This window comes from Nothobranchius furzeri, chromosome 18 (genome assembly GCF_043380555.1).
Source record: "Nothobranchius furzeri strain GRZ-AD chromosome 18, NfurGRZ-RIMD1, whole genome shotgun sequence".
Classification (NCBI taxonomy): domain Eukaryota; kingdom Metazoa; phylum Chordata; class Actinopteri; order Cyprinodontiformes; family Nothobranchiidae; genus Nothobranchius; species Nothobranchius furzeri.
In genome coordinates this window covers 28,160,625-28,184,842 of record NC_091758.1, presented here as the reverse complement: position 1 = coordinate 28,184,842, position 24,218 = coordinate 28,160,625, and the positions used below count along the sequence as shown (strand labels likewise).

At 43.4% G+C, this 24,218-nt stretch overlaps 1 protein-coding gene across 1 annotated transcript in view; it reads left to right on the top strand.

The window, feature by feature from the left end:
- The first annotated feature begins 2,779 nt into the window (after positions 1-2,779).
- rps6ka1 (ribosomal protein S6 kinase a, polypeptide 1) overlaps positions 2,780-24,218 on the top strand; it is a 65,137-nt gene continuing 43,698 nt past the window's right edge. Inside the window, exons 1-2 of the mRNA XM_070546873.1 lie at positions 2,780-3,066; positions 9,946-9,990. Of these exons, the coding sequence (XP_070402974.1) occupies positions 3,004-3,066; positions 9,946-9,990 (108 nt within the window). The 5' untranslated portion in view covers positions 2,780-3,003. The remainder of the gene's footprint in view (positions 3,067-9,945; positions 9,991-24,218) is intronic.

Here is a 24,218-nt window from a genome sequence, read left to right as displayed (position 1 = left end):
ATGCTAGTGTTAGCAATTTGAATTTGATGCGTGCTGCTAGCGGTAGCCAGTGGAGCTCAATGAACAGAGGGGTGACGTGTGCTCTTATTGGCTGATTGAAGACCAGACACGCCGCTGCGTTCTGGACCGTTCTGGCTTATACGTTTTAGAAGTTCATATTTAATTTTAAAATCTTTTTTCTTCTGTGAAGCAAAGAGTCTTAGATAAAGGGGTGCTCTGTGAGGGACCTTGAGGAGAGAATGTTATTGTTATGATTTCATTATCTCTGTCAGAGCTGTAGGCTCTGAGCTCCAGCTGGTGGGATGAAGGCAGGTTGATTTAAAGGGAACGCATGCAGTCTTGTGTCTCCTTTTTGACCAGATGTTGGATGGTCAAACAATACCTAAAACCTGACCATTGCTGGATGTTACAGTGTCCACATCTCCTTATTTCAATTGCTTCCTCAATCCATCTTCTGTATTTTTATCGTTCTTTGTTTATGATTCATGTGCTGCCCCTGTCCATTATATGATTCTCACGTGGGCAGTGGTCTGTTACGTCTGATTTCTTCATTGTACTTTCTGCTTCTTGTTTCTCTGCTCTTGTGTGTCTTCAGCTTGTTTCCCTCTCACACTCTCTTTAATGTTAAATTTTTGTGTGGTAGGTTGGCGTCTGGTTTCTCCTATGTATGTTTTATTGCAGAGCTTGCATGGTGTTTCGTATATGACTCCACATTTTTTATCCGCTGATATCTTTTCTTTTGGGTGTATTAATCTTTTTCTGACCATCATGTATGTTTTGTTGGTGTGTTGATATTGTTTTTTCATTGTTGTTATTATTCTTTCTGTTATGCCTTTGATATATGGAAGGGTTATTACTGGTTTTGGTTCTAGTCTTTCTGTATTCCTGGTTCCTCTTATTGGCTCGTTTTTCTTCTCTATTGTTGTTTGTAGTTTTCCTTTTTTTATTGCCCATGTTGGTTATCTGCAGGTTTTTAATGCGTGCTACATGTGTTGGTCCCCTTGTTCTTCCGTCATTACATTTGCTCAGTGGTATCAGAACTAAATATTATATTCCCATGTGTTAATGCTCTTGGTAAATCATATTTACCACTTTTTCTGACATCTGGGCTTCCATAGCAATGCTTCTCTGCTTTAGTAGCAGTGCTATTTTAGATGTTTTAGTCATGTGACATATCAATCAATCAGAAGATTAGGGAAACTTAAACTATTATAGGTTTAACTACCACTAAATAGAACAATACTGCCAACTGTTGACTATAATCAGTGCGCAGATTCCTTAAAAGTGTGAACTCTGGATGATGTTTCCCAACTCAATGTGTCATTTTGGTTTTATCCAAATAACAGTAATCATGGATTCCCTACCCCCATAATCGATTAGTTGGAAAATACAGAAAAAAGGAAGAAAAATGTAACTGTCATGTTGCCTTTTATTCACTTGTCTCCTGTGTGTGGACATTCAGACATGAATGGACCTGTTGTTCATTCTCTAGTGTGAAAAGAAAACCAGAACAGCTTGGATACAAAGTCCAGAAACTACTAAAGGTGATGTAACAACACAATAAAAGGAAGTGTTCCCTCCTCCGCTCCAGATTGGTGAGATTAATCTATGACTAAAAGGTCAGACAGGCATAATAAACAGGCTCCATCAAAGCAGCAGAAACAGACAACACATCCATCCAAAACACTGGCGCCAATAAACCGAGCCACTTTCTATTCATTTTTCCTCTTCTTCTAAGATGTTTCTGTGAAACATTGTTTTCATCCAGATCTGAATCAAAAATGTATCAGGCCCACAAAGAAAGGTGGCTGAATGGCCTCCAGTTGCCAATAGTAACCAAAGATGGCCAGAGCAAAATGCACTCTGCAGTGAATGAAACTGGGAAGTGATGAGTGTAGATGGGAGGCATTATGTCACAGAAGATCCACAAGAGCCATTGTCAATGACAAGTGCTGCGGATCAGGGTAATTCCTGGATCATTCACGACAACGCCCTGCATCTCTTAACTTCTCGTCTCGATATAGGTATCATGTAATAAAAAGTAGATGTGTTATGTAAGTTTTGCTACAGTGTGTATCGTTTTTAGACTCAGAGGAAGTGTGGGTTTGAGGATGGTGTTCCCTAAATGTGTCTTCAGAAAATGAAAAAAGAGAGAAAGAAAAGAGAAAGCATGAAATGGGGAGCATGTCAGATGTTTTGCAATCATGTGTGATTCTTTTATGGGTATGTTACATAACTCCATGTTTCCTTGGGTGCAATCTGATGGAGTTTGTGCAGCAGAAGCGTGAAAGAGAGCAGGCGGTTGTTTGCATGACGTATTTACAGTTCTGCTCTCCGCCAGATGAGGGCGCGATCGGACCTGGGCGGGTACCAGCACAGAAGTGGGGAGGGGAGAGAGAAAAGTGGGCTGGATTTAAAAAAAAACCAGATTGGAGTCTGCCAATGAGCGCTCGAGTTGGAGTCTGCTCGTACTACAGAGTCACACCGAGGTCCGTGCGCGCACCGCGACCGCGTTCTGTTGGGAAGCTGGCGCACGCAGGCAATTCTTTCCCTTTTCCAACCGGGAGAAATCACAAGCAGGAAGGAAGGGAGACGCAAAGACCCAGAGGTACGTCGACTGCAGAGACAGAGAGCAGCTAATTCCTTCAGTGTGGCATCCTGCACAAGCCTGGTCATTAAAGGATTACTGTTGGCCACTGCGCTCTTCCCCTTAAAATCTGATCTACTCACGCGCGCACCTGGAAGGACGCTGCTGTTTGGGGTTTATGGTCCGGAAAAAAGGGATTTTTATTTTTTATTTTACTTCCTGAACACACACTCAATTGACCCAACGACTTCTAAATCAGATTAGAGGATTACCGCCGTGTGTCAATCTGGTGCGTTTTTTTTTGTCTCTGCTCCCTTGGACGTGCACTTAGCCAAAAAAGGAGCACCGGACAAGTCAGCGAGGATTCCCACTTTTGCATCTGAAGGAGAAAACTTAAGGAAACAGTTCTGCAAAAAATGCCTCTTGCACAAATCGCGGAGCCATGGCCCACAATGGAACTGGTGCAACTAGAGACAGAGGTAATGTGTGTTTGTCCGAGTTTACAAGTTCAATAACGCACCTATGATTAAGTTTGACTAGAAGTTTGACACATTTACTGTTGATGTCATAAAGGAGATGATTTATTATTTTTTAAACGTTAAAGAAAAAAACTAACACTTTACCTCACATGAAAATCTGATTAACTTCATTTTAAAGCAAAAACAAGATCCTTCTGTCATTTCACAGGCTGATAATTGCCCTTTCACTTCCCCACCTGAGAAGTATTTCTAGGACTTTGTGGAATCAGGGATATCTGGAATGCAACCCCTTCTTATTTAATTCCAATAAACTACAGACTTTAAATATCCAATAAGAATAATAAAATCTATTGTCACTAATGACTAAACAGTATAAAAAATCATATTTTGCACAATTTTGCAGAATTCTGGTTTAAATTTGGAAAAAAGTCTGTCTTAATGCAGCATATTTATTCATGAACACTTGGACTTCTGCCTGAACAGGCTGATTGCTGCTTCATGCATATTCAGGTGTTGCATTAAGGTTTTGATGAGCAGATGTGGGTGTACATGCAACCAGTGGTCCTCAGAGCCAATCTGCTCCATTTGAATTAATTAAGTAGGTGAAGCAACAGTATTTTTGAGTGTCCGATCTTGCTAATGAATAGGTCTGCACAGTTTTGAACAATGCGTTCAACCAGCCGTTCAAGAGATCAACTAACTCATGAATGAAGCTTATATTCCATCTCTGATCTTATTTAATGAAATGGATGACTTTAAAAAAATGCATCTGAGCTTTAATGTCTTAATTATGTGGGGAAAAAAGTAAGCAAGTCATGATGGAATGATGGTAATAAAGTAAAAGAGCTGGTTTGAAATTATTTGATGAATGAAATCTGCAGAAAATGAAGAATTTGGCTAATTAAAGGAAGAAAGCTGTGTCATCCGTGAGAGAGATGGTTCACAGACTATTTACAGAATTGTGCAGCATGTGAGTTGGGCGAGTAGCATGTCACAGCCGAACAGATGGTGGTGGAGAGGCTGTGAAGAGTGCTAAGTTTAATACTGTGAAAATAAGCTTTTTGGTGCACAGTTACAACTCAGTGATCCATATTTGTACCATTCTTCATGAGAAATATCAGCGTGTGTTTAATGACAATACAGATAATGCGCTGCCTCACTCTAATATAAAAGCACCTGCCCCTGACCTCCAGACTCTGTAATTAATGGGGTTTCACTAATCACTGCCAGTCCAAGTGGGATGTTTGCCATTAGTCTCTGCCACGCTTTGACCAGCCAGATGCACATGTTGGGTTCCTGATGGCGTCAAGAGGCAGATCCAGGTTCAGACTGATTGTGCTGAAAGAGTCAGGCCGTGCCAGAGAAGCATGTTGTAGGGGGATGAGAAAAGGAGACGAAGGGAACCAAGGACAGATGGAACAAGGCGGAGATTTGGATGATTTTTAGAAATCAGGAGATGGATGATACAATCTCAGCATGTATGCATGAAGTATCTGATTGAGATGAACTTTTAAAATGTGTGCATTGGAAAAGGATGAAGTGTGTTTTGGCTGTGACTCATCGTGAGCGCTTAACTAGTTCATAAAAGAGAGTTTATTAAGTTACCTTTTGTGTTTTACTCAGTGGCAGAGGAAGCAATGCAGATGCGTTCAGTGAGCTGTTCAGAATTCAGTTTGGTCCTTTTTATTCATCACACCATCAGATGTGTTATGAATGGACTTACTTTCAGCAACAATTATAATCTCCCTGTCCAGACTGAGCCGCTTGGTCGAGCGGCGGCTGCGACCATCGCCATGCCAAGTCATTTCAATTTATTCATATTTGATTTGCCGAGTAACTTTAGTGTGTGTGTGTGTGTGTGTGTGTGTGTGTGTGTGTGTGTGTGTGTGTGTGTGTGTGTGTGTGTGTGTGTGTGTGTGTGTGTGAATTTCATTCCAGGTATAAAAACAGTCTTATATGTGAAAATGAATGTGTTCGTTTGGACGAGCAGTGGATTTCTGGTCTTTTTAGTCCCAGAACTACGCCGTGACTGACATGAGTTCACTTGGTTATGCTTCCTCAGCTCAGACCAGCCTTGAGAATATCAGTGGCTCCCTTTTTCCCTGCTTCACTCAGCCATGCCTTTTGTAGTCGTTTTATAGCAACAGACCACACACATTTCCAGGAGTTGTCAGCCGCTGTGGGGATTTAAAGCTGGGGTCCGTACTGTGATGTCATCAAGGAGGCGAGGAGGAGAGTCAGAAGTCTGTACGTCTATAGCTCGTGCCCCTGCTACCCCTTCACTTCTGGAAGGAGCAGAAAGCCATGCATGAGGCACACACACATAAATGGCCTTGTACCACTAATGAACAAGAAATGTTTTTGATATGTTCCTGCTCAGACACCCCAGGTTGTAAGGGTTGGAACATTCTTGCTTTTAAATATGCGTGTTTATTATGGCCATCTCGTGTAACTTGTGTTTGTTCGAAGTGTCGTGTGTGCAAAACATCCTCTGAAATTAACTTATGCTAAATTAACACAAGCTGCAATATGCAAGTAACCAGTAGGGGGAGTTGACTTAATAAGTGAGAGATATGCTCGCCATTGTCACGTTAGGTCCTAAATGCTGTCTACGATACCACTGCTGTCATTCTCCTATGTCGTGATCTCAAAATTAACCCGCTGCTGATCCCTTCTATTTTCGCCATGTTTGTTTTACTTTATAAATCCGACACGCTATCCAGTCTGAGTTCTGTACTCTGCCCCCTAGCGTAATCCTCCATTACTACACGCAGAGCAGCAGCAAGTATCTGAGCATGCAACCAGCTGCACACATAGTATCTTCCCAGCCTAACTTCATTAGCCTTCATTAGGTTCTGCATGAGCTGCTAATCGCTCATTTTAATCAAATCTGCGGAGTTCAAGCGGGGAAACGTGTAACACCAGAAACCAGCACCTGCGTGATGCTAGCACACCCCTGCTAACGCTACAACAGGCTTAAACAACAGTCCGATGTAGCATCAGGTTGAATGCTACATCAGCCACTAGCTCCAATACACAGAAGATAACACCCCACACCCCCAGTTAGCTTGATGTTTACTGGCCGACGTGAATTCATTGCAGTTTAAACTATCATTCAAGTTAGATTGGTGTGCTAAGCTGAATGTGCATCTCTCTGCAGTGCATGCTGGAAAATGGGGCGGTCGTTGACAGCTCTCTCATGAAAGTACAACTCTATTGGTCAACGCTCGAGGCTCGTGTAAATGATTGTTTAGCAGTAGAGGCTGGCAGAGGGACTCAGTGGCACCACTACTTTAAACCACAGAACAGGGTCATTTGGTCGCATTTTAGCATTTTTAAAGTTACTTTAAATTTTTAAACGATGAAGCCCAGCTTTAACACCTTCTGATCTTGGGCTGAAACTGTGATTATTTTGCATTTCCTTGTCAAAAGAAAAATGAATTTGTCTGAATCCCAACTTTGTTACAGGGTAAGACGAAGCATGGGTATTAAAAAAAACATAAACGTGTGTATTTATACAACTTCTAGAGCAGGACCGCACAGGCCTGAAAGGAGACGAGTAGAGGAGAAAGTAGGGTTAACATGTGGAATGTGCGGCCTCTTTGGCAGGTGTGGCCATCAGTGATCAGCCAGGTACTTCAGAGATAGTGTGTGTGCATACCTCAGTGCGTGTGTGTGTCTTCTAGCTAATCTGGGTGTGAGACGCCTTAGCAGAGCTGTGGGAGTGAAGGAGGGCTGTTTAGTGACTCCTTCCTTTTGACTTTTACTCAGGGCGGTTGATAGCACATGCTGTCCAGTCATACCTGTGGGAAGCGGAGCATGGACGTTGCCGCTGAGGCTCAGTTTCTCCCTTTTGGTTTCTGTCATTTGAGAGAAGCCATCAGTTCATCCTGTTGGGGAAAAAAGGCAAACAGAAAAGCCATTTTCCTTTTCCTGGCTTTGACCAGTAAGCTGTCAATAGTAACTGCCAGATTAGATTACGAGAAACTTCATCAGATGGCATTACAGAGAGAGCTGGGAATAAATAATGAGTATTGTATTTCTTAGTTGCCTGGTTACAGTGTGGTGCTGCTCCAATCACCGTGTTAAAACACTGATTTATTTATCTAACACATAAAAACTGTCATTCATACAGTTTCCGTTCAGCTAGAAATCACACTTTTTTTGTTCTGCGTTGACATTTTTGTGCATTTGTCGAGGCTGCTTTGATTGTGTGTGTGCGTGCCTGTGTTTACTCTCATTGAGAAAGTCCACTGGGGAAAAGAACACCACTCACCGTGCTGTTTGGATCAGCCATGCACAGCTAATGAGGCTGAGATGTGTTGAGCAGCAGCTACAGGAAGTCACTGCAGACCAAATGCATAAAGAAAACCTAAAGAGCTGCACACAAACCCAGGATTAAGGCTGAACGAAGCTGCCTCTATATGCTCATAAAATAGCTAAAAGTGTTGGAAAGTTAATTGAGGTGGAAAGATTTTCATTAAATTTGTGAGCCGGGACCATCACTTAAACACCCATTCAGGTAGTTTCTGTTAAGCGAATGCTTCTTAAGCAAGTCTGACTGACTTCAAACTTAAGTTTAGCTTTAAATCACTGCAGCTTATAACATTTCATCTTATAAAACAGGTCAGTTTCTTATCTAATCAAATCGCCAGCCCTGGAAATTCTGATTTATGTCCTGCAGAGACAGCTTTATATGTGCAGGTACCTGGAATTGAAGCACAAATCCAGTATTTAAGCTTAAGTGGAGCACAAAAGAAAGGGAAGCCCGAACATTAAGTTAGATAAATGAACATTTCATGCTAACACGTTTATTCTCCTGTGTGAGTTAATTCTGTGCAGAGGGATCTAGTTATTTTCCTGTCGTAGACGACATCAAAGCTGCTCCACTGTCTCCACATCTCGACATACTCTGTGCCCTTTTTGTTTGATGTTTGATTGTTAAGTGCTCTGCTTGTCATTATGCTGACTGCCTGTCTTACTCTGTGCAGTCTAAAGGAAGAGGAAGCAGGCATGGAGGATGTGAACAATATCAGGGTTGCCCCGCTTCAACGGGAAAGCAAAGCAGAAAACGGGGCATACACTTAAACACATGGATGTGACCTCAGGAGAGGGTCTTTAAATATCTGACATGATTCATGCTTTTGTTTTTACATGATGACAATTATAAGATCTTTTTTGGAAGCTCTTCTTTAGCTAGAAATATGAAGATTTCCCCTACAATAATCAAGTTTGCCCTAATTTTGACAAATGTCAGATCTGTCAGGCTACAAGACACCTCCCCTTGCTCAGCTAGCTAAACGGCTAACAAACGGAGAACACGCACCTCGGTAGAACATGAACATCGGAACACAGCTTGGTGGTTTCTGATGACGTATTTCCCAGGCAACCGGGGCAGGACCAAGACATCAAGGCGAGGTTCCTTGGCATTGAGAAACACTAAGTCTCCTCAGCAGACATTGATGTAGACTGATTCTTTCTAACGCTTTAATGTTACGGTTGAACCTGTTTTGATAGTAAGATGTGTTCAAATATTTTTTTTTTGTATTTTCATAAATAATAAAAAATTGAATGTTTTGGCACTGAGAGCTATCAATTTGGTGATTTTGGCCCCATATTGAAAGGTTTTAGACACCCCTGACTTAGAGCTGGTGTTTGAGATAACTCTCTAACACCAATTCACCTAATTTTAGCTCAACATCTGTAAATTTGACTGATATGAACTATTGTTGTGTTTTCTGGAAACAACCAGCTGTGGCAGCCGTCTTAAATTGGATTGATTCCAAAATGACTTGGAAGACTTTCTAGTGGTTCCAAGTGGTGTCGTTCTAAGAGTTGTCTCTGATGGCATCATGGCACACAATTGACTTTATTGGGAAAGTTTGAAATCAAGATCCCACAGTCAGTTAGTGTTGTGGGTTTGTCTTGGAGATGACTCTCGGCTTCCAAAACGTCAACAAAATAGCTTAATAGCTGGGGCAAACGGTGGCACAGGAGTTAAGTGCTCGCCCCGTAATCGGAAGGTTGCAGGTTCGAGCCCCGCTCTGTCTGTCGCTGTCGTTGTGTCCTTGGGCAAGACACTTAACCCACGTTGCCTGCTGGTGGTGGTCGGAGGGACCGGTGGCGCCAGTGCTCTGCAGCCTCGCCTCTGTCAGTGCGCCCCAGGGCAGCTGTGGCTACATTGTAGCTCATTCCCACCAGTGTGAATGGGTGAATGACTGATTGTGTTGTAAAGTGCCTTGGGGGGTTCCAGGACTCTAGAAGGTGCTATATCAAATACAGGTCATTTACCATTTTACCATTTAATATCTCTACAACTGACAGTAATTTTGCCATTTGTTTGTATTTGCTAATGTCAGATTCTTGTGGCTGTCATCTTCAATTGGGTGATGCCAAAAATTAGTCAGTTGTAGACGTACGTCCATTGGTTACTTTGAGAGTTTCATTAAAATACAATCAGAGATGCATTCTGCAAAAAAGAGATGTTGATTGAAATATGTAAAAAAGCTGTCTTTCTGCTCTGTTGTTTACAACAGTATGGGGGGGGGGTGGGGGGCAGATCATCAAGTCTGAGTCAAATATCATTGTTCAAAATCAACAGCAGCCGTCGGTGAGTCGCTGTTTGACAAATTACAGTGATTACCCTTTTCAACAAGCCGTACCTACCGGGGAACGGACAAAGGATGTGCTCTTGTGCGAGAGCCTCGGATTATTAGCTTTGCCTGCAGAAGAGCAAAGTGGACTGCTGCCACCCACACGGTCTCGCAAATATCCTCAAGTATCTCTCTCAGCCTTCTTTTCTTTTCTGTTTTTTTTCTTTTTACACAGACACATGTGGTACATAAACACTCATTGTTCTCATATCTGCTTTCTTGACAGAATGGGCAGAGCACTACTGACGATGGAGTCACAACTACTGTCAAGGTACGTGAAATCTGACGTCCACAACCACACAAACATCCAGTAAATGAGATTAAAGACAGGGATACCTGTGTTGAACTGCCCTTTTTATCTATTTGAGCACCTGGAAGCGGAATTTCATCAAAGGGTGAATTTTGTGCAAATTTACATTTTGAGTCACTTTCATCTCTAGAGAGACAGATCTGTCTCATGTGTCAGAGGCTCAATTTTGTGTGTCTGGATGCTGATTTATTCATGCAGACGTTGCTGTAGCTGTCTTCTGAGGGGATCGTCAGGTGACTGTTTAATGTGTTGGGGGCGGCTGATTGACTGGGCGCTCCGTACCGTGATGTGTTTACATCAAACAGGCAAAAGTATTGCAAATAGAGCCTGACCTGCGTACATGTCAGCACATTGTCTGGAAGAAAAATAAGAAACCCTGAAAGCTGTTGCACAATAGATTGCATGCTGAAAATTGCTGTATCATAACTCTGAGCTTCTGAAACATGATCCTGTTTGCTCCTGAAATCCATTACCGTCCAGTCATCTACAAGATAAAGAAACGTTCTTCCTCTCGTAGCTGCAGCTTTCTTTTTCTGGACTCGTTCCCAAGGGACAAGTCTTTGAAGACTCTGTCATTTCTTCTTTCAGCTTAGAACAAAAGTCAGTGACCGGGGGAGAGTCGTAGCACTTGGGGAAAAGGAAAAAGTCTTGGTCAACCGCATTAGCATTTAGCCCACATTTGTGTAAAGGAAGCCGTCTGATAAAGAAATATAGTCCCAGGAATGTGTGCAAATGCAAATTCATGCAAATGTTGTAATTGTTTATGAGAGACTATACAGCTTTGGAGGGTTTTTTACCACTTTTTGAAAAACCTAACCTACAGCTTAACATTCAGCTGGGCATAATGTTGCAGTTACGAAGTCAACAGAGGGTCATCTGATACTTTAGATTAGTAAATATCCATCACATAATACGAAATGGGCATTGATGTGATTATCTACTTTGTTTAGTTGCTAATCACTTAAACATTTTAAAAAATCTGATTACTGATGCTGGAAATCTTTTCATTTAGGACTCGCCTGAACAGGCCGAGAGGTGGTAGAGTCTGGGAAAAGGCTGCTTGTGTTCTGATTGTGTGATTTCTTTGCAGCGCATGATGAGATCAGGTCACCGGTCTCTAAATAACCTCAGAGTAAATGTATATCCCACTGAGAGGCTGCTTGTTGGTAATGATGGGGGTAGGTGGAAGGCCTCATCCCCAGACGCCACACCGGCAGGGCAGTTGTAACCGGGCGCTGCAGCAATCGATATCAAGCTGCTGCTGAATCTGATAATGGCTTCTGTTATCTTCCCCAGCCCTGGGAGTTACCTGGCTCCAGCAGACCTAATGGGAGGAGTAGACTGGTGGTGGTGGAAGGGGGTGGGGTGGGGGGTGAGGGGGTAGTAGTAAGTGAGATGTGTGCGGAAAGGAAAGGAGAGTTGGTCCTTGTTGATCTGATGGAGAGCTGAAAGATGGGTTGAACGTGTTAAGTGATGGTGTGTGTGTGTGTGTGTGTGTGTGTGTGTGTGTGAGCCTGCTGAATTGAGCTTCTATGGTTTGTTTTAACCAGATGCCCGCAGGTCACACGTCTCTACTTTGGTCTCGGCTTTCCAAATGACAGCTTTCCAGGAATCCTACCACTTCTTCAGAGGGAATTCTACATAATCACAAGTCATGCTGTCGTGTTCTTTTTGGAAAAATTAGGCTTTTTTTCTTTATGACAATTCCTTCAAACAAGCCATACTCTGTTTGGTGATTTCCCAATTGTAGAGCCTAGAACCTAAACGTTTACCAGCCGAGGCCTCCGAGTAGATTCTGTGCTTTTTGCTCCTCTCTCAAACGTTGCCCTCTGGGTAAACCTGATGGGTCATTCTCCCCTTGGGAAATTGGCAGCAGTCTAAAATGGATTTTAACTTATAAATAACCTTTCTCACTTTAGAATGATGAAACTCTATATTGATTACAAATGACCCTATACCCCCTACAGATCAATATGCCTCAACTTTTGCTTCTCTGAGATCACCACTAATGTACTTGTTGCTGTTGGAGACCAGAGAACAACCAAAGCTGCTTTATTACACGTGTTCACACTTGTTGGTTATGAGTTAACTGATGGTGTTCTGCAGAACTTGGTTGGAACCACTTGTTATTTGAGCTAATAACCATGTTCCCGTTGTTTTTTCCTTTCAGGATTTTGCAAAGTTATCAGTATATTTCAACTAAGTCTGTTGACAGAAAAAGGCATCCACAGACATAAAAGGTTTTATTCTGTCAAAGTTTGCCATAAGTTAATCCACAATTTATCCCACAAAAATAATGAAAGATGAACAAGAGTCTGCTTCTAGACCTGCAGAAAGAGAAAAACAAACAAAAAAAGGGACACAACAATACAACTATAGCAAGCCATCACTACGTGAACCTGATGAGGAAATATAAAATCAACATTGTTTTACTGAACAATCACACAATAATAAATCAGTGCATTTGGTGTCAACCACAGCCTTAAGACATGTGTTGAAAATGCCCAAGTCTATTCTTATGAGAGCACATTGTGAGCACCTGTGTGTGTACACGCGCTTGTATATGTAAAGTTTCTCAATAGGAGCGTCCAATAGAGATTGTGAGGGGCCACAGATCTGCCCCCCAAAGATGTGTAGGAGATGGAGGGAGCTCCAAGTCCCAGTGATCCAGGAGCTGCCCCAGAGCACAGGGACCCCAGGGAGACTGTAACCAGAAAAGCCCCTGCCTCCTCTCGAGAGGCGCAGAGGATTGCCCCAGGGGGTCACAACCAGCAGCCGGCGCAGTCCCGGGAGATATCAGCGGCAAGACCACAGGCCCGCCCGCAGCCATGCATCCCCCAAGTCGGCCGAGCCCGAAACCCAGCGACCCAGGACCCAGGGGTGACCAGCCCCGCCGGGGACCCAACAGAGCCTAGGGACTCAGATCCCACCAGGCAGCCACCGGAATCAATCAGGCTGACTCCAAAAATCTTAAACCCCCTGATCCGGGAGCCGCGAACACTCAGGCAGACCAAGGCACCACACTCCACACCAAATGTGGCAGAGGAAGGGTAGGCTAAGTTGTGTAGTAGCACAAGAAGTCCCAGGAGAGGGGAGGAGTCCAAGACCCCACCTGACATACACAGTCATATACAGACCCAGTCACACACTCCCTCTCTCATGCTCACACATACACATACAACCTAAGACTTACAAAAATGAACGCTAGACACCCACTCACGCTCCCGATATGCACCCTATTCACTCTGGTCCCGGTACCGCTGCACAAAGATTGCAACCATCACCGGTTCTCAGAGTTCGCCCCTTTCTGTGATGATGAGCAGGCACTCCCGCCCAACACTGAGCAACGCAAAGCAACCCACCACCCTAGATCCCAACCAGATGGCCAGCTCCCCCTCCTAGCCTCCAGCCCCGGGAAGCCAAGCGACAACAGAGGTGTACTAAGACCCCAAGTCTCCCTCCGCCTGCTCCAATACTGTGTTATTGAGTTTTGATGAGGTGTATTCCATGGCTGTGGTGAGCGGGCAGTGCAGGCATCGTCTGGCCTACGCCAGCTGATGCCACCACACAACCGCACTCCCCCCCCCCCCCCCCCCCCACACACCCCTCTGTGTATAAGTGCAGTTTAAAATTGGAAGTGAGCACCGGCACTCGGTATGAGGCTGAAAGATCCCCTTGCCAAATGCCGTTGAGTGCGCTCACTCCCAAGGCCCTAAGTGTGTGTTTGCGTGGAATGTCGTGGGTGGAAGTGGTTAATGTGCAAATAAAATTGGGGGGCAGGCTGCCACAGGAATGCGGAAATGGGATCCATAACCGCACCCCTGACTTGTCCACCCCTTAAAGGTCCTCTGTGCAGTATTGTGTGATGATGTGAAGGAGCAGGAGGAGAAAAATGTATGGGGATGGAGAGGAATGGCAGGTTGGCCTAAGCCCTCCAGGGAGCCAGCTCCCCCACTGGCCCCAATAGGCCCCTCTGTTCCCAAAATGCCCCCCAGGGCATGGAGACCCCAGCCCATCTTGCCAGGGCCCAAAGCAGCAGCATCGCAGAGCCCCATGGGGTTTGAGGGCACCAACCCAGCCCCACCCCAGCAGAACATCTACTTCCATCCCTGCATTTGCACAACTTCCAGAATATGTAAGACATGAGACATCCAGGTAAGGTTGGGTCCTCCCCCTCCTGGACATCCCCCTCCCCCGTGATGGGACAGTTGTTATTATTTCAGAGGAGCCAAGGTCCACCTGAGGCCCCTGAGCCTGGGCCATGCACTGTCGCTTGTTCCTGCCTTCTACCCGGCAGCGTACAAGTCAGGACCCCATCCCCAAGGCCCCGCCCAGATCCCCACACAGGGCCGGCCGCCCCCACCCAGACCCACTCTGGGGTGATGCAGCCACCAGGCAGCAACCCATGACTGCTAGGGCTGTCGCGGTTGAGGAATTCCCCCTGCTGTGATTCAGGGTGGCTTAATATTGCGGTGTGCAATATTATTGCAGCATTTTCTTTTTATTGCAGTACTATCTAAACATAATGTTTACACATTTAAAAAAGATTAAAAATTGCCGTGCCTTCTTTTATAACACTTTACTGAATGCAGATCAAAGGGCAGTAACAACACAGATCGCAGTAGCGTTTGTTTCTCCGACAGTCGGAGTCCGACTGAACTTAAAAACAACAAAATTCAGGAGGAGGTTAAACTTTTAAATGCAAATTAGGCTGCCGCATCTAACAAATAAGAAACAAGTCCCCATTTTGTTTAGTTGTTTAAAATCAAGCATAAAAAATTACATGTACCGGGCGCGCGCGCGCCGGGGGGGCGCGCACTATCATTTCACTTTCACACACACGAATGACGGTGATTTATAGCTCGGTCACGTCCTTGTTACCTACAAGGAAAACCAGCATGTTAACCATATACGGTTTGAGAGAGGATCTGAGAGGGGTGGCAACATTTCCAGCAACACTGAAAACCCTCTCGGATGGTGCGCTCGTTGCACTAACGCACACGTACTTGCGTGCGACTCTGGCGAGCAAAGGGAATCTCTCCCGGTTGTTGCTCCACCATGTCAGGGGGGTTTCTTTAGGGTGGATGCATTCCTCCTGCAGGTAGCGAGTGAGCTCCAGCTCGGCTCAAACTCTCATCGGGACGGTTGCAGAAGCAGTGCTTGTCCGGGACTTCAGCAGGTCTCCGAGCGTTTATTTATTTATTTATTTTTGCCGCTGCAGCTCTGTCTCGGCCAAGGACTCTGGCTGCGCAGCAGCTGACGTACTGAAAACCAAAGTGCTCCCAAAGGAGCAAAGTAACGTTTCGTTTTGATACCAGTGCAGCCATCCTTCTCAACATGCATCATTGAGTTGAACCAAGTTCAGTAATCGCGGTGGCCCATGATGCAGCGCGGTGGGTTTCTTCATATTGCAATATTTCATTTTTGCGGTTACCGCGACAGCCCTAATGGCTGCCGCCGAGACCCCCAAGGGGCCCCACTCACAACCGCCAGTAGTCCACCCCCCCGAGGCATCTTCCAATTTTACAAATAACGGTTGGTGTACCGATATCATTCCTTGCCAATCAGAACGAGTAAACCACAAGTCTGACCCAGTGCTTCTACCGAACCATTTCCAAATATGTATACCCTAGTTCAGGTACTCAGTTGGTCCCTGAAATGCCTCGGAAAGTTGTCCTTCCGGTGAAATTGAGACATGCAATGCAACGAAGGTCCAATAAAACTACCCAGAAGTTCCAATATTGGAAACGGGCCTAATGCCGCTAATAACTGGTTAATTGCTGCTGCTAAATAGCATTTTTGTTGCCAGAGTCAGCTCGAATGTCTCTTTTATGTACATGTAGGAAGTGAGACCTTAAACCTAAACTACATCCAGCTGCCACTATGGTTTTTAAATGGCTTCAACGTCTGAGTTATATTTTTGTGTTTTCTTATTAAAATGTTGATGGTTTTAATGCACCTAATATGATAGTTCTGTAAAAACGATGGAAAAGCGATACGCCCAGCTAATTGTTTCTGTTGTGATGTTCTGACCAGTCACCTGAGTCTGTTGTCAGCCCCGCTCTGTGTAGCCTCAGGGGGATGATATTACCGTGTAATTTACTTTTTGGCGCAAGGCCAGGCTTTCACTGATCTGTTCTCACATAACAAGCCAGCATTTGGCCTGCTGGTAGCATCAGGTCACATCAATCTTAACGCCCTTGTCGATTTACTCCCAGAGTAGAAACAAGAGATGATGTCATTTCAGATTTAAAGAGATGTGACAAAGTTACCGTTTTAAAAAGTTACGTGATTTTTTTTTGAGTCACAAAAATTAGTTTTTATTTTCATACTGTTTATTCTGTGCAATGAGAAAAAATTCTGACTTGGATAAAAAAAATTAAGGATGAGTTATTTTTTTGGAAAATGAAAGTCATGCTCTAAATTCTGCATTTTTCCACATAATTTTCTGAGAAACTGTTATGCTTTTTTCTGAAATGTATAAAAGAAAATTGAGTTTACCTTTAACACTTAAACAATTCTAACGTCAAATCCTACTCCTCTGTTTGGTTTTTTAAAGAAGTTTTATTTAACATTTTTGCAGATAGATGAGTTGAAGCACAAAGAAAAAAAAATCATGCAATGGATACAAAAAAAGAAAAAGAAAGTACGAAACACTTTAAATGACCTGATTGCCGTGTGCAACGTTGCATTTACTAACATTTGACTTCAATCTATAAATCTATGTTGTACTTTACTATATTGAGCATCCTGATTGAATGGGTTTCTTTGTTTGCAAAATGGCTAACATTAAATCAAATCAAATCAACTTTATTTATAAAGCACTTTCACATGGCCAAAATGGACAAACAAAGCGCTGTACACCAATAAAAAGCACCACAATAGGACAGACGTATAACCATTTAAAATACAATGAGCAATCCATTAGAAATACAATAAGAAATCCATGTAAAATACAATACGAAATCCTGAGTGCAAGTTCGCAATCCATATCCAGCCTACTTCCCCCAACTTCAAAGTCCAAACACCAGCGAGAACAGATGCTTTACATCACCTGGCAGCTCAATCCAGAGACTTGGTCCAAGTACTGAAAAGGCACGATTCCCACGAGACTTCAGGCTGTACCTGGGCACAGTTAGTAGTCTCTGGTCAGCTGACCTAAGGGAACGCACCGGGACATGTTGGTGGATGATTTCAGCAAGATATTTAGGTGCCCCTGAGTTTAACGCCTTAAACACAAACAGGATGACCTTAAACCTGATGCGATAAAAGACAGGGAGCCAATGCAAGGCAGGTAGGACTAGTGTAATATGTTCAGACCTCCTGGTAGATGTTAACAACCGAGCAGCCGAGTTCTGAACCGCCTGTAGGCGTGCTATTGGAGCTTGCCTAAGCCCCGCATATAGTGAGTTGCAATAATACAGCCTGCAGATAACAAAGGCATGGATTACAGTTTCCAAATGACTATGTGACAGAAAAGGCTTAATTTTCGCTATGCGGCGTAGATGAAAAAAGCAAGATCTCACGATTCTGTTCACTTGAGCATCAAATCTGAGCTCTGCGTCCAGTTTTACCCCTAAGTTAGTGACCACCGCCTTCTGATGCGATGCCAGAGTGGAAAAATCAAGCCCTTGGGCACCTCCTAGGGTCTTTGGTGGCGTAAACAGAATTACTTCAGTCTTGTGTTTGTTGAAACACAAGAAGTTCTGAGCCAACCATAGCTTGATGTCCTCCAGGCAGTCCAACAGAGGTTGAATGGTGCATAAACCACCACGCCTAATTGGAAAAATGACCTGGCAATCGTCCGCATATAGATGGAATGACACGTCATGTTTACGGAATAGTTCACCCAGGGGTAGGAGATACAGGTGCTGGCCAGTAAATTAGAATATCATCAAAAGGTTGAAAATATTTCAGTAATTCCATTCAAAACGTGAAACTTGTACATTATATTCATGCAATGCACACAGACCAATGTATTTCCAATGTTCATTACATTTAAATTAGATATTCATAAGTGACAACTAATGAAAACTCCAAATTTGGTATCTCAAAAAATTAGAATATTCTGAAAAGGCTGAATATAGAAGACACCTGCTGCCACTCTAATCAGCTGATTTACTCAAAACACCCAGGTCCCTCAGTCTTGTTTTGAAGGCACCACAATCATGGGGAAGACTTCTGACTTAACAGCTGTCCAAAAGACAATCATTGACACCTTGCACAAGGAGGGCAAGACACAAAAGGTGATTGCTAAAGAAGCTGGCTGTTCGCAGAGCTCTGTGTCCAAGCACATTAACAGACAGGCGAAGGGACGGAAAAAATGTGGTAGAAAAAAGTGTACAAGCTCTAGGGATAACCGCACCCTGCAGAGAATTGTGACGACAAACCCATTCAAAAATGTGGGGGAGATCCACAAAGAGTGGACTGCAGCTGGAGTCAGCGCTTCAAGAACCACCACGAGGAGACTCATGAAAGACATGGGATTCAGGTGTCGCATTCCGTGTGTCAAGCCACTCTTGAACAAGAAACAGCGCAAGAAGCGTCTCGCCTGGGCCAAGGACAAAAAGGACTGGACTGATGCTGAGTGGTCCAAAGTTATGTTTTCTGATGAAAGCAAGTTCTGCATTTCCTTTGGAAATCAAGGACCCAGAGTCTGGAGGAAGAGCGGAGAAGCACAGAATCCACGTTGCATGAGGTCCAGTGTAAAGTTTCCACCGTCAGTGATGGTGTGGGGTGCCATGTCATCTGCCGGTGTTGGCCCACTCTGTTTCCTGAGGTCCAGGGTCAATGCAGCCGTCTACCAGGAAGTTTTAGAGCACTTCATGCTTCCTGCTGCTGACCAACTTTATGGGGATGCAGACTTCACCTTTCAACAGGACTTGGCACCTGCACACAGTGCCAAAACCACCAGGACCTGGTTCAAGGACCATGGTATCCCTGTCCTTGATTGGCCAGCAAACTCGCCTGACCTTAACCCCATAGAAAATCTATGGGGTATTGTGAAGCGGAGGATGCAATATGCTAGACCCAACAATGCAGAGGAGCTGAAGACGACTATCAGAGCAACCTGGGCTCTCATAACACCTGAGCAGTGCCACAGACTGATCGAGTCCATGCCACGCCGCATTACTGCAGTTATTGAGGCAAAAGGAGCCCCGACTAAGTATTGAGTGCTATACATGCACATTCTTTTCATGTTCATTCTTTTCAGTTGGCCAACATTAGAGAAACAAACATTTTTTCATTGGCCTTTAGAATATTCTAATTTTCTGAGATACCAGATTTGATGTTTTCATTGGTTGTCACCTATAAATATCAAAATTAAACGTAATAAACATCGGAAATACATTGGTCTGTGTGCATTGCATGAATATAATGTACAAGTTTCACGTTTTGAATGGAATTACTGAAATATTTTCAACCTTTTGATGATATTCTAATTTACTGGCCAGCACCTGTATAAGGAGAAAAATAGTGGGGCCAAAATCGATCCCTGGGGGACTCCCCAAGTCAGCTCTGCCAGATCGGAGGAACAGTCAGCCAGCCTCACACAAAAACTCCTCCCAGTCAAGTAAGATCATATCCACTTAAGTGCCTGGCCCGTAATGCCCACAGACCGCTCCAGCTGGTTTATTAGGATACTATGATCAACGGTATCAAAGGCTGATGTCAAGTCCAAGAGCGCCAGAACCACAGCATCACCGGAATCATTAGCCAATAAAATGTCATCAAGGACCTTAAGCTGTGCAGATTCAGTGCTATGAAAGGGTTTAAACCCAGATTGAAATACTTCTCCAATTTCCCATTCCTGTAGAAAAGGCCATAGCCCTCTCTATGATCTTTGAGATGAAAGGGAGTGTAGATACAGGTCTGTAATTGGACAAGATTGTTGGGTCCAATCCTGATTTCTTAAGCAGAGGTCGTACCACCGCCTGCTTTAGGGGAGTAGGGACTTCCCCAGATATCAAGCTGCTATTTACAATTTGCAGTATGTGATCACCCACTACAGAAAAAACTTCTGTCAGTAGCCTTGCCGGGAGAACATCAGTTACCGCCCCTGTTGGCTTAAGTCTCATGACCAGATCCTCAAGCTCTGCAAGAGTTAATGGTTGAAAACCCTCCAGTGCCTGTGGAACACAGAGATCTGCAGAGGGGGCATGCTTAAGTGGTGGAATAGAGGCCCTTGTCACCCTTACCTTGTCCACAAAGAAGTCCAAAAGATTGTTACATGACTCAGTGGTGTACTCAATCGCAAGGGGCTCATTGACATTTAAAATAGAGTCCACTGTCTTAAAAAGTATCCCAGCATTCTGAGAGGTTAAGGAGATTATGTTGGCAAAGTACTTTCTCCTTGCATCTTTCACAGCCTTCTGATAGCCAATCCAATGTCCTCTTATTAGGTCAAGCCCATCCTTTTTCTACCTCCTCTCGGCCTTCCTGCACATCCTTTTCAGTGCTCGAGTACTCTGTTAACCATGGCTCCTTTTTAGCTTTAGGTTTCTTTACCCGTACTGGGGCTACCACATCAAGCGCCATGGTGCATGCTGAGTCAAAGTGTATAACAAGCTCTTCTGTAGTCCAAGCTCTGTAGTCTTGCTCCGCACCCCCCATAGAAAACACTGCGACAAACTCAGCAGCTGTAGAGTCTTTTAACATCCGACAGCGCTTCATCGGAGCACATTGTTGCACTCGTTTGTGATTCCAGTCCACATCAAACAATACTGGCCTGTGATCTGGAAAAATATGCCTCTTGGACCTGCAGGTTTGAGACCTGTGTGCAATACCAATACGCCCAATCCAATCTCCAAACGGTGCCAGTTTATGTTCTTGTTGTTAAGTTTTGATTCTGATTTGGCACAATTTTGTTTTTTTATTTTGTAGATGTGTCTTCATGTCGTGGGATTTAGCTGCAGACTGATTCATGTGATGAAAATCTCATTTGCATCCTTTATAACTGCAGATAAACTATAAATCTGGTCAAAAAACAGGAGGTTATATCAGCCTGTGTGTACACAAGGCAACAGTGGCTCAGAGGTTAGGTTTGCCCTGTAATCACATGCGCACGGACCAACATCTAAGTCTGGGAGTCCTTATCCTAGTTTTCATGCACGTTAGAAAACGGGCCTCTCAAATAAGGTCTGTCCCCCCTCGGTACAGTAAGTGGCAACATGCGCCTTTTCGTATCACCTGCCTTCCAGTTAAAACAACACGAGCAGTAAACAGGGTTAGGTTTCACAAAGGCTGAAGGAATGCACAACAACAACACTGCAGCACAGCTTATTTGGTGTGTATGTCCTGTTTTAGGTTGTTACACTTCTTGCTTTGTGACGGCGATCTTGTCAGAAGACCGCTTCTGTGGTCTCGCCACTTCCAGAACACAAGCATCCAACCACTTCAGTTTGGCTAACCCGTTTACAGCAGAATGTGTTCAGATTGCTACCGCATTATCGGGGTGCTTCAGCTGGATTAGAACCAGTCTGCTGTCAGCCAGACTAATGCATTTAAAGTAGGGATGCACAATAGATCTGCATCAATATCTGTATCAGCCGATGTTAGTCATTTTTTAACATATCGATATCGGTCCGATAAATTAAACTGGGCCGATATTCACAACCGATATTGTTTCCATCCAGGGTGAGGGGAGTGATGCGTAATTATTTAGTATTGTGACAGTGGCGGCTTCATCTCAGAAGCATAAATGTGTGTGGTGTGTACATCCAGCCATCCATTTTTCTTCCGCTTATCCAGAATTGGGTCGTGGGGGCAGCAGCAGTGTTTACATAATAATGTAAATTCAGCTTTAATAATTTTTATTCTACACAAAATCTGCTGATTTTAGAAGCATTAGTTAGTGTCAGTACATCGATTATCAGCCGTAACAGTGATATCATTATCGGCTATCAGTATCGGCCCAAATATTTCATATCGGTGCATCACTAATTTACTTGCAATTAAAAAAGCCTGATGTGAGTCTTTTTTAGGGCAATGTTGAATCTGAAATTGATTTCTACATTTCTTGATTTATTGTGTTTTATGTTCTTGCATCTGTAAAGCACTTTGAATTGCAGCACTGAGTGAGTTGCAGGTTCGAACCCAAACTCCCAACAGCTGCTTGTAAAATATCTCAAAATTTTAGATTTAATTTTTACTAATTAAAGCACCATGAATAAATAATAATAATGTCACCATTTAACTTCTCAATTAGTAGCAGCTCACTTCAAACTTTATTAACACAAGCAATTTGCAAACTCCATCCCCACCTCTGGGTCGACTGTTTAAGAAATATTCATGTTTGTAAAATTGAGCACGTTTATGAAACTGAACAGTATGACCTACTGCATAAAGCTGGCTGATTGTGTGTGATGCAAAACGTTGGTGTGGAAAAAAACTAACTTACAGTTTCTGTATAGCTATTGTGTGCTGAGCTTTTCACACTTCTCTGCTGGTTTGCACCTTTGTGAACTTGCATTTGCATTGATTTAAATAGATAAAGCAGATATCACAACATTAGAAGATGAACTTTGTTTATCACATATTTTGCATATTGTAAAAATCACTCATCTTGTGCAAAATCAGAACAAATGTCTGCAAAATGAAAAAAGAAAATTAATAAAAATGGCACAGTTCAGCCTGAAGGGAAATTACTTTCTTCTGCTGGCAGCAACACTTTGCTGAATCGACCAGTTTTTAAACTAACAGGAAACATTTGCAACATAATGCTGACATGTTTCTCTCCAGTTTGCATGAAAAAGGTATAGTAATTGCTTTTCTTTGCTACTTGTGCAGATCACTTGTGTGTAAAAACGTGGAGGACCTCGGGCAAAGTGGCCATCTGTTTCCTCTCTTCAAAACCAGACGAAATGTTCGTGCTTAGGAAATAAAATAATTGCATTCTTTTTGAACAGCTTATATCTTACCATCTGGCTCTATTGTTGAGTCCAGATAGTCTCCTTCTATCCAGTATTGAAAAATATCTTAACTGCCAGCATTTTATGATAGGTGTACAACCATAACCAATGTTATACGTTTTCATCTCAAAAGTGGTGAAAAGCTCCAAATATCACCATGTCAAAATGTCTAAATAAAAAAACAGCCCATTTGTACTGAAAACAGATTATTGCTTTACTAAAGGTAGTAAAATGAACTTAAATATGCTTTTCAAACAGCTCTTAGTGTTAACAAGACCTGCAATTAAAGAAGTCCTTCAACTTTATTACCATCAGACTGCAATGTTAGATTATTATCTAGCTCAAGGTTCTGCAGTGTTGCTTCTGTGCATCGAGTCGGTTGTCATGGTTTTATTAAGGCAAGTAACAGCCAGCCTTTGGAAAGCAGGTTTGGTCATGATTGGATAATCAATGATTTTCTATGTTTATTTGAATGTCGAGCTCATGATCTGAAGATAAAACGAAAAGCCTCCAAAGCAAAACTACATTAATTTGTTTACCTCGACGTTGACATGTAAGACACTGAGTTTGCCCTCCTCTGTTGTGTCTTTGTGTGATTTGCTCTGCAGAATGAACTCGCTAGCTGGATAAAGGGCAAAAAGCATAACAAGGTATTGCCTTTTCCACTGATGTCAGTGACATTTTTGTGCTCCTAATGTAGATAATGGCTTTTTACTGCAGCTCGGTGCAGAGCGAGTGGTATTTGTGCCGAACGACAAAGGAGCACTGCAGGACACAGCTGGGAGCGATGCAGCAGTTAGGAGTTTGAGCAGAGAGGGACATGCCGAGAGAAGTGTGTTGAGGGAGAAATGCTAGGGCATACACATCCAATCATGCACCTTTTAGTAAAATAAAGGAAGACTCTGACTAAATGTTTAGACATGTAGCCAGTGCGTTCGCCGGTTTTCACCCTCCAGGTTACTAGAGGATGAACAAGTCAGGAAAAAGGAAATTGAACTATGTGTGGCTTTGTGCATCTGTAAGGCTCTTGTTTTTCCACATGCATGTTGTAGGCATGTCAACTGCTCCTTTCTTTCACATATCTCGTGTTACACTTGATTTATGCTGCTTTGCACGACCGTTGCATATTAAAAGCTCACTTTTGCACACCACACACAGAAGCAGACATGCCAGCCTTGACTCTTTAATCAAAAAGTACTCACTGTGTTATGCAGAAGATGGTTGGCATGATGTCACAAGCCTTTTCTCCTCTTTTGTATTGTAAATGGCTGATTTGGC